We start from the raw sequence: 10,000 nt of genomic DNA on the forward strand, positions 1-10,000 counted from the left end.
CCATTTCATCATTGATTCATTCCTCACAGGAACATAAGAACCCACAAAGGACCGGCTCCCAACGTCAGTGGCTTCATAGCTCAGTTGGTTAGAGCGTCGCACCGGTATTGCAAGGTCACGGGTTCAAACCCCGTTGAAGTCCTGAATTTTTCAGGCTTCTCTACACAATTGCAAAAATTGCGGTTATAACTACGAGGATCTTATGCCCCATTCACACCACACCTTAAACATGTTTTAAACATGTTTAGTTAAACACGGTTTCAAAGTGTTTTCTTTTTAAATCATGTTTACTGACTTTTGTCGACTACAAATTTAGCACAGGTCAATGCATGTGTTGAAACAAACCTGAATCTCATGGAAAAGCCAGTCCTACATTTTTCTGTGATTTATTTTTATTTTGTTAACCAAGTTTAATTAAACATGTCTTGTTGGTGTGAATGGGGTAATAGCTTCACTTGATTTCATATCCACAGTTCATATATGACCCATTTCATATATCATTTCATCACTACAAAATACTGTTCTATACAAGAAATACAAAATTAATGAAAAATTGCAAATGACTCACCAGAATAGATAAATCTACCAGGGGCTGTCTTACAAAACTGTTTATTTCTGTACATCAGCGTTACCTCCACAGTACTAGGGAAGGGTCTGGGAGGAGCTTGAACACGGATAGCATGTGGAGTGATAAACTGTGGGCACAAAAATTCCATCAGAGGCATATGGACAATGGTTTCATTTTCATTTAACCTTTCTGAAAACAGTTAGGAATTTTCAAACCACAACTGTCAGCTCAGAGGTGTTTGATCACTGTACATTGTATTTAACAATTACTCGCCGAAGGCGAAGTGATTATCGGTGAATATTCACCGATAATCACTGAGCCTGAGGCGAATAATTGTTTTAGTATAAATACACAGGTGATTATTTCAAAAAAGAGAAAAACAAAAGCATTTCAACGCAAAATCATCTTCACTTACAGTGGCAAAACGACTACTGGCAGCCATTTTGTCCGTTGAGGTGATTATCGGCTGATAATCCGAGATTTTGTATAATCACCTGTGTATTTATACTAAACACTAATAACAATTAATTTTGTACTTTATGCAGAAGCATAATTATTTTCATATATGTACTATTTTTTGCTTTCTGGGGTTAGAAACAGGAGCTCTGCTTTTAGGCTTGGCTAAATCTATATATAATGGATAAAATGATCTGCCTTTTCAAAGCATTGGAGAGGTATCAATTATCACTAGAAGACCTTTACTTCATAAGAAAAGTATCTATACCCAGCACATACCTCACTCCAAACAATAAGAGATCCAAAAACAACTTGTAAACCATCAAAAAAATTTTCTCCAATAACAACCACATTGGTTCCACCTGTAGTCCAACCTTCATTTGGACAAATGGCCTTGATTATAGGGTAAGCTGTAAAAGCAAATTTACATTTCATAAATATTGACTACTGACATTTCCCTGTGAACCAACAAATTACTATTATAATGTCCCTTCTTGAACTGGTAATGGTGTACTACACTTAAAGAGTAATTCAATGTCTAACGAAAAAAATAACTCAGACTCAACAATTTGACCTGCTGCCAACTGAGTGACTTCATAGCTGAGATGGAAGAGTTGGTAGAGCACTGCAAAGGTCATGGGTTTCGAATCCTGCTGCTGCCACCTGAATTTTTCGGGTGTCTATAAGAGACATTTGCTCAAATTGTTCAGCTAGGATCACTTCTCTCATTTGTCTATAACCAGCACTTCACATACTGTATACATTCATACAATATTAACAGGCTTTTCTGATAGGGTGCGATGAAAAAATGCACATTAGAGCCAATTTCGTATGACCTTGAAACATAACGTACACAAAAATGTAAAACATTCAATTGGCTTATCGAACAAAAACAAACGAGTGAGAATTTTCATTGGCTTAGGGAACGTGGATGCAAAAACGTCATTTCTCCAAGGAACTTTCTAGAAAGCGATCAGCATTTCACTTTGACGTCATTTGAAATAGAGTAATGTGATTGGGTAATCAAACTGTTTACTGCCCATATTAGGAATTTCCTTGGCGGGAATAAGGAGAAGCTTTGTTTTAATCTTGCCAAACATTGGTCCGTGAAACAAATTGTGGCACTTTTTCAAGGTCATAAGAAAGTCGCTCTATGCGAAATTAGAAAGGCCAATTTTTATGTGATAAATAATGTAAATTATGCAATTTTTTCCTGAGCAATTTTAAGCTTGTTTTATAAGGTTTCAGGATAAGAAAAACACTTTTTTGCTGACCTAAAGACATTTTAAACACAAGGGAACAGTAAAATTATGCATCTTGATCAACATAAGTTGGGATAAAAAAACAGTTGGGATAAAAAAATGAGGTCTTCTGCACTATCGGTGCACCACGTTAAAAGTTGAAAGGACACAGCTACATTTGTAACATGCCAAATGCATGATCAATTATTCTTGATATTCTTGCATGCTATGACTAGCTTCTTAGAGGCCTTGCAAGGGATGGGGGGGGGGGGGGTCCCATGTTGCTTGTCTGAATTTTAAAAGATCTTGTGTCGGTTCTTTGTCAATGTTTCACAAAATTAAAGGATGTAGTTTGTCACAATTTCACTTTATGTCCTGTGGCTACTTTTTAGGCCATGTTGCTTGTTGGAATTTACCCTGGCCAGGGCTTGAAACTGCAACTCACTGGTTGCCAATGCGACTAAAAATTGAGTGCTGGTGACTAGATTTTCAGCACTAGTTGCCAGTGGGCGAATCACGTTTTGTCTGATAACCCAGGATAAACAGTAGACAACTGTTGTATTTGAATCTCTATATGATGAAATCGTTCAGAACTGGTAACTAGAACACGACTCACCTTTCTTTCCCCATTAAAATAATGTATAAATACTGCAAGAAAATCGGTTTCTCACATTGTTAATTAATAGCCCAAATGTAATTCGATACTTTGATCACTGTGTTTACAAAGTGGCATATTGTTTCAGCGGCTTCATGGGATCGTGGGCACACTTAAACACCGTATGCTTTTTGCTGGTTACGTGAATTTTGCGCCCAGAAACAAAGATTTGGCAAGGAGGTTAATTGAAAATTTAAATCCATCGTCAGTTGTGAATGCTGAAAACATAGATTTAGCCATATTACTGAAGGACCTCTCGGGACGTAGCTTGATATTGATAACATACTGATAATGAACCTAGACATCGCACAATGAGTTTGAAACTTGCATGAAACCTTCAAAAAGCAACCTGTACCCTTAACATAAAGTGGGTTGGAGAACTTGTCCCCTCTGTTAGAAAGCGAACACCTGAAAAATTGACTGCCCGAGGTGATTAATAAATGGAGATATATATCGGTCGAAAAGTACTTTAAGAAACCAAGTTGCTCTGATTCTAGAGGCTGGTACGAGCATTGTGGTTGTGTGGGGACCTAGGCCGAGCAAACGTAGTATTGCGTTTAGTCGCGATAAAGGTAAGTTGCTTGCCACGCAAGCTGTAGGAGAATAAAGAACTATGTTTTGAAGAGGTGAAAAGCAACGATAAAGGGCCCATGTTTGTCTTGCCATGGAAAACACAATCTGTGCTTCACTCCATTTCAAATAACCTTAAAGAACACCATCACCAAACTAAGCCGAAAACAACAATGGCTTTAGAGATCTTTCTCATGCTTTTTTTTTGTGCTATTTAATAATTATGACTTCCCTTGCATGCAAAGTTGGCAACCAAAATTTATGATCTGGCGACCACATTTTCCCCATTAGTCACCAACTGGCACCTGAGCAAAAAGTTAATTTCAACCGTTCAAGTGGCAGAGCCTCTTCTTGCGCTTTGTTTTTATGTGCAGTATTATATTTTTGAACACAACAAACCAACTTTTTTTTTGTAGTTTTTAAACACTTCATCCTGCGTCACAATAATATTATTTCAATCCATAATTGGGCAGGGAGATCATAAACTTATATAACTACATTGTAAAAAATGATTTTACGAGCATCTTGTATCATTTTAAAACCCCACAGTACATGCAGGTTAATCTATGTCAGTCTGTCAAACTCACATCTGATCTCATAATGGTATTGTACAACAAAACTAGCTTGAACAAAGGGCGTGTTTGTGTTACACCAATAAGTGACTCTTTAAGAAAGAGACTTGTACCAGGTCCCCGACATACAAAATAATGCCTTGAACTTTAAACGTTTACGAAATCGAAGGTGACAAAGGTTTTTTAGCCTTTTTGCAAGGTAAATCATCTTAAAAATGGCGTATTTATGCAGGAATTCCTAAGACATTTGTTGATTTATGTTTTATATTATGACTGTTGTGTATTCTTTTGTGAATGATATGACTTTTCGTGAATTGTCCCATCGGATGTGACTTGAGGTCGATTGTGCGAAATCACACCATTGCGTACTATCAGAAAGCCTCTGTAAACCATATCCCTGATGTTGTAATAATGGAACATCAGTTAATGACATTTACCAGATGTGTCAGCTCAAACATCAATTACTTGTAATTCCAGACTATTACATGTAAGAACCTTCTGGCCCATGAGAATAACTCCAACAGTTCACTCACCATATGTTGGATCTACTTTACGGCTCTTTCTTCCATGCTTAGAATTATTATGAACAAACATGTTATCAGAACAAGCCAACAACCCTGAGACTGGATCTGGAGATGCTGAAACATTGACCTGACAAGAAAAAACAAATAAAGGGCAAAAAGACGTAAATTATTTGAAAAGATAACTAGTCTTTTATCTTGAACAGTAAACAAACTTTCATACAGAAAAATATTTGGTGGATGTAGGAGTTTTAACTGAGACTACTGTATGTGAAAAGATTGCTTTTAACGATGGAAGTTGTATATTAGACAAGTTGCTAGCATCATAGTCTGTGTAGTCATAAAAAAGAAAAGACAGGGCAATTACCTGAAATCGTCTCATGTCCCTTGGATTTCCCGCATTCTTGAGACAGTTTTGATTGCATTTTAAAAAGAATTTTAAAAAGAACCTGCAAAATAGATAATGCATGCAACCCACACGTCAGAATTTCAACATTCTATTTCGTTATCCAAGGAAATCCACTGGAAGCTTCTTGGGATGATGGTTCTCAGGAATTTTCAGTTCCCAAAGGAAATTATGTAATTGAGTAAATAGTCTTAAGTTCTAAAATAGTACATGATGAACCCACACTTACTCCCTTCCCCCACAACTTTTGTTATAGTGTGCAGATTCTAAAAATCCAGACCACACAAATAATGACACTTGGAAACAAGTTCATTTTGTAATACAGACTCCTTCATTAGAATGACAAGGCCAAAGTTAAATTATTATCAAGCTCATCCAAGATCAAGCTACAAGTTTAAAAGTCTTTGGTGTGGCCATAACAGAATGTACATCCGATGACAACAAAGACACCGGAAAACTCATTCCTCTTTAATGCTTTATTTCACACTAGCAATACCATCTCAAACCACATTCAAAAGGCTTAAATCCTTCAATTCAACTATTGTTTTAGCCAGGTGTGCTGCATCAGAGGAATCCATTAAAATACTTAAGCTTAAAGTTGTTTATTTCTATGGAAACTGTAAAACAAAATCACAATATCAGCTTTTACTTCTTGGCCAATGCATATTGTTTCTAACAGGTTGCTTATGGCAAAACAGAAACGCCACTTTTTGGAAACGAACATTATTAGATGAAAATTTTCAACAAAAGCCAAATGTATATTCTTTAAAGTGCTTCCCTCAGCAAGCTAACTAAACATTTTTACCAGGAAATGACAATGACAGCACAATTTTTCAAACACATCTAGTTGTAAGAGAATCAAGAAAACTGAACTTGTTTTGCATCAATCCAAACGAGGAACAAAATTAATTAACAACCTATTGTGTCTGCAAACAATATCACAGAATAATGAGGCACACAATGCCTCTTACAGTAATCTCCTTTAAGACTTTCCATTAGGACACAGAATATTAATACATTCCTTCTGCCTTGAAGTCAGCCACTGCACACTGCATAAACATTTCCCAAAGGGAAAAAATGCAACTTACACAACACTAAGAATCAAGTACTACAATGTTCTGTATGTCACTAATCAAATGTACTGTAACTGTCTCACCTGTCAATTATAACTGGATCGGATGGAGTCTCATTTTTATTTCCACATGACTTCTTTTCACAGCATCGGCTTAATTCAGAAAAAGGAAGACAAAAGACTTTGCGTTAGTATTCAACAGCATGCTTCAATATTTTTTCGCCCACCACCAAGAAAATTGCAGAACATTTCAAAGCTTTTTACAATCATACCTTCAGAATAAAATGTGAAAAGAACAATTGCTCAAATACCTGCACATGACCTCATGGGTCATTAGTACACGACACATTTCAGGGTTTTTGTCCTGGCCTTCATACACAATGGGCTGTGGTAAAGGGAAAATTTGGCTGTGTTAACAATACAAATTCTCTAAATGCCTTTTTTTTTTCAGTCTATTTTTTCTTTTTCTTGTTTTTCAAAACAGAAGTCATGTTGGAAGTCACTGTAACTATATTTCGTATTTTTCTACAGCCGATGCACGGCGCACGGCATAATGGACATAAATAAAAAGACACTCTTATTTGGCTATCGAACAGCAGATTAATTGACAGAGGAATTATAGCTTACTTTGAGCAATTGAAAGTAAAATCTAACTTTGAAGTACGAAAAATTTGTTTGGCAGTCTCAATTACCCAATCAAAGGAAATTCAACGTTGAAGTCAACAGGCAATCTAACTTTGAAGGTCAATGATCAAATTCACTAGTTGATACATTAATTAACTGGAAAAGAACGCTAATGACTTTTACAACTGCCAGAAGAAAAGTGCGGAATTCGCTACAACCCTTATTTTTACAAAGCCATTTTGTTCATTTGGAAAGAACAAATCAAATTACCTGCTTTGTTGCTGAGTTGACAAGCCGAATAAAGATATCCTGTTCACTGCGTATTCCTAGCAAAAGGGCAAAAATTATCTAGTCAAACTTTGAAAAGTTATCTGGCCACGCACTACAAATTATAATTGGCCACTTCGAAGAACAGTTCGCAGTTCAAAAAAAACATTCGCAGAGTAGACGTCAAATATATTTTTCTCATGGGCATAACACATTCTTTTCGAGCACAGAACAACGGCCAACGTTCCCATGAAGAAACTACTCCCTTAGAAACTTGAGTAAATATGAAGAAATTATAAGGACAGTCGCATTCCGATAGGTGCATTATGCGAAGACATACACCGGAAATCAAAATGTCTCTGAAGACTTCTCAATTCCCTTTTCCCCTGTCGACGGTCATTTTCTCCTAGAGAATTTCATATTCCCACCGGGGTCCTTCTTAATTTGATAACGAGCACAACACTCGAACACACTTGAGTGAAACGTCAAACTGACAATACATAGGACAGCAAGTGAGCAACTCACCGTTACTGTAAAGAAGTTGAAGCCTGTACGAAGCGCCATTACGAACGTTTTTCTGATCCTGCAACAGGAAAGAAAATCAACGCTCAGGCCTAAATCAAAGAATCCAAGAAGACTCAACGCATTTTCATACAAGGGACAGTCAAAATATTTACGAAATTTACCGGCAGATGCTCGACAAAACCAATAAATCCAGCACGTTCGATTTCTACGGCCTGTCCTGAGTGATCGTAAAACGCCAGCACAAAGTGGAAAAAATTGCTCTTACGAAGATTTCCCGGCGGCTGCTTTTCAAAGTGTGCTCTGGCCAAACTGCAACTACTGGAAGGCAAAAGGTTTGGGAAAAAAAGTGCTGTGAGATTTATCACGAACTGGAAAAATTCTGGACAACTTTTGATATATGTTGCACTGGAGAACATATAATCACGTGGCTGAAAAAGTTTGCGACGTTGTGCTATGAAAGAGGAAATCGCTGTAAACCACTACCGTAAAACTTACCTGGCCACTTGATTGCTTTCCATGGTAGGAATCCAGCCAACAGCTTCTTCTTTTAGCGGTGAAGTTGCGCTATGCTCCTGCATAAGTGTGCTTTAAACGAGTTCAAAACTTAGAAAAAAATTTTCTGCGTTGATGTGTTGAGGTTTTTAAACGAAGTCTCCCCAAAGCGTTACGACTCTTGTTTTGCTTGTTCGATGGACGGTCGCTTTGACGCTCTCTCTGCTGGTTATCCGTTCTTTTCGCTTCGGACCGGCTACCGGTCACAAGTCACAGATTGCTTTGTTTTCCTGAAGAGTTTGTGTGAGCCGCTCAACTCCCAAAGGACCGAAAACATGGAGTTATTAGCCTCCCGAGGGAATTATGGACAGAATGCAAAATGTCATATATTGACATTAAAGTCTCCCTGGACCAATCAAAGCAGCCTTACTATTGTTCTTTCTTATACAAATATTGTCTGATTCAAAATGTTTAACCAATCAGCTGTTTCACGTGGATTTGCGTGACCGTGACAGAACTCGATTAAACTGCTGTTACTTCCCTTAAATTGTCTTCACTGAAAGAATTTTTTCTGTTCGTTTTTTCTACAGTTCGACTGCATTTATACAGGATTCTCTGGGGCAATGTATACCGTTCTGAGCGGTAGTGCTAGCAGACAATCCTATATGTGACAAGGTGAAGGGTGGAGGAAACTAAATTTTTTTCCAAGAGACGAACGTGAACCGGAAGTTGAGTGCTTTCGACCGAACAGAGCAACACAGCTGGGAATTACAAATATTGTACTCCTGGGGTACGTTCTTCAGAAACCGTCTCACATGTGTTTGCCTTCTTTTTCTTTATATGGCTGACATCTTGTGTCCTCTTGCTCTTTTCTTGCTGAGTCTGGGACTGGAAGTGCATTTTTGCGCTATCTTTAATTATCTAAATCTCTTCCAACTTTAATAAACGCATTTGTTTCATCCGCAATGTCAACGAGAAGAAAAATGTCGAGTTATTTCTTACTGTTCAGATTGCAGATACATGTATCGCAGAAAATAACGTTCATTCAGTGCTCCAGCAGGCTTATTATTGAGGATGGGTTATTTTAATTCTTCAAAAATGAACTTCTTAAAACTTATCATGATGCCATCTTGCTTAGAAAAAAGGGCAACAATAATCGGACGGGAGGAGGTGAGTGACTCCGCTGTCTTCGAAGTGCATCGCTGTGACAGACGTGACGTAAGGCTTCGCATGCCTCGGTTTGTTTTACAAGAATTGGTCGAACTTTTTCCCTTAAATTTTCTGTACTGAATCAGGTCTTAATTCTGTGTAACAACAAAATCTTGTTGACGAAAGATTACGCCATTGAAAATTCCATTTTCAAACAAAGCCGGAAGTAACTTTATTGAATTGAATTGAAAAAGTGGCTCAGATATCCGATTGACAGAATCGCCCGAATTGAAATACAATAAAAACGTCATGTTCAGCAATTTATGATGGGCTCATGTCGTTTCTCTTCTTCACATGGTAACTGCCTATTTTTTTTCTTTCTTTCTTAGGTGTCGCAGCTTTCAACTTTTGATGGAAAGGGATGTTCGCGGTGACATCACCTATTATGGTTGACGTCTTCTTTGGTTCGATTGTCGGCAAAGAAATTTGACGTCAGCATGGGCTTCGACGTCACATACCTTTTAAATGTGTGGTAGGTAAGGTGGCATATAATCCATGATAGGGCCCATATAGTCTCCCTATATAAATATTCCTTATAAGGCATATCTAACATTGGTGCCCAGCTTACTCTCCTTTCTTATACTACTTGAGGTGCTTATATAGGCTCCCCAAGCTGAAAATACGTGGTGTATGCGACAGTTTGTTGATATAGAGAATTGTATGGGAAAATCACCAATCGTAAAAAAATTGTGTAAATAACTATTTCATTTGACATAAAGTTTTCCTACCTCAAATGTGTGACCAACTTGTCTCTTTTGGCGAGTTTCGAGCCATTCTGACGCCGTTTAGTGAAGTCATCCGGAAGGCCGTTGCTGAAATAAT

At 37.6% G+C, this 10,000-nt stretch overlaps 1 protein-coding gene, 1 long non-coding RNA gene and 1 other non-coding gene across 3 annotated transcripts in view; 2 read left to right on the forward strand and 1 right to left on the reverse strand.

The window, feature by feature from the left end:
- The window catches only part of LOC138007301 (transcription factor COE2-like), a 13,564-nt gene extending 5,232 nt beyond the window's left edge, over positions 1 to 8,332 (reverse strand). The window contains exons 1-10 of the mRNA XM_068854120.1: positions 7,973 to 8,332; positions 7,639 to 7,795; positions 7,478 to 7,535; positions 6,956 to 7,011; positions 6,373 to 6,446; positions 6,146 to 6,214; positions 4,951 to 5,032; positions 4,596 to 4,713; positions 1,304 to 1,434; positions 569 to 695 (exon numbers count right to left, since the gene is read on the reverse strand). Coding sequence (XP_068710221.1) covers positions 569 to 695; positions 1,304 to 1,434; positions 4,596 to 4,713; positions 4,951 to 5,032; positions 6,146 to 6,214; positions 6,373 to 6,446; positions 6,956 to 7,011; positions 7,478 to 7,535; positions 7,639 to 7,795; positions 7,973 to 8,055 — 955 coding nt within the window. The 5' untranslated portion in view covers positions 8,056 to 8,332. The remainder of the gene's footprint in view (positions 1 to 568; positions 696 to 1,303; positions 1,435 to 4,595; positions 4,714 to 4,950; positions 5,033 to 6,145; positions 6,215 to 6,372; positions 6,447 to 6,955; positions 7,012 to 7,477; positions 7,536 to 7,638; positions 7,796 to 7,972) is intronic.
- Trnat-ggu (transfer RNA threonine (anticodon GGU)) lies at positions 70 to 142 on the forward strand. Its single transcript has one exon. It is a non-coding gene; the product is annotated as a tRNA-Thr (tRNA).
- Positions 8,333 to 8,595: 263 nt separating the features above from the next.
- Positions 8,596 to 10,000, forward strand: part of LOC138007305 (uncharacterized) — a 12,839-nt gene continuing 11,434 nt past the window's right edge. Inside the window, exons 1-2 of the long non-coding RNA XR_011124021.1 lie at positions 8,596 to 8,759; positions 9,508 to 9,650. This is a non-coding gene — a long non-coding RNA (uncharacterized lncRNA). The remainder of the gene's footprint in view (positions 8,760 to 9,507; positions 9,651 to 10,000) is intronic.

The sequence above is a fragment of the Montipora foliosa genome, chromosome 6 (genome assembly GCF_036669935.1).
Source record: "Montipora foliosa isolate CH-2021 chromosome 6, ASM3666993v2, whole genome shotgun sequence".
In the NCBI taxonomy this organism is placed as follows: domain Eukaryota; kingdom Metazoa; phylum Cnidaria; class Anthozoa; order Scleractinia; family Acroporidae; genus Montipora; species Montipora foliosa.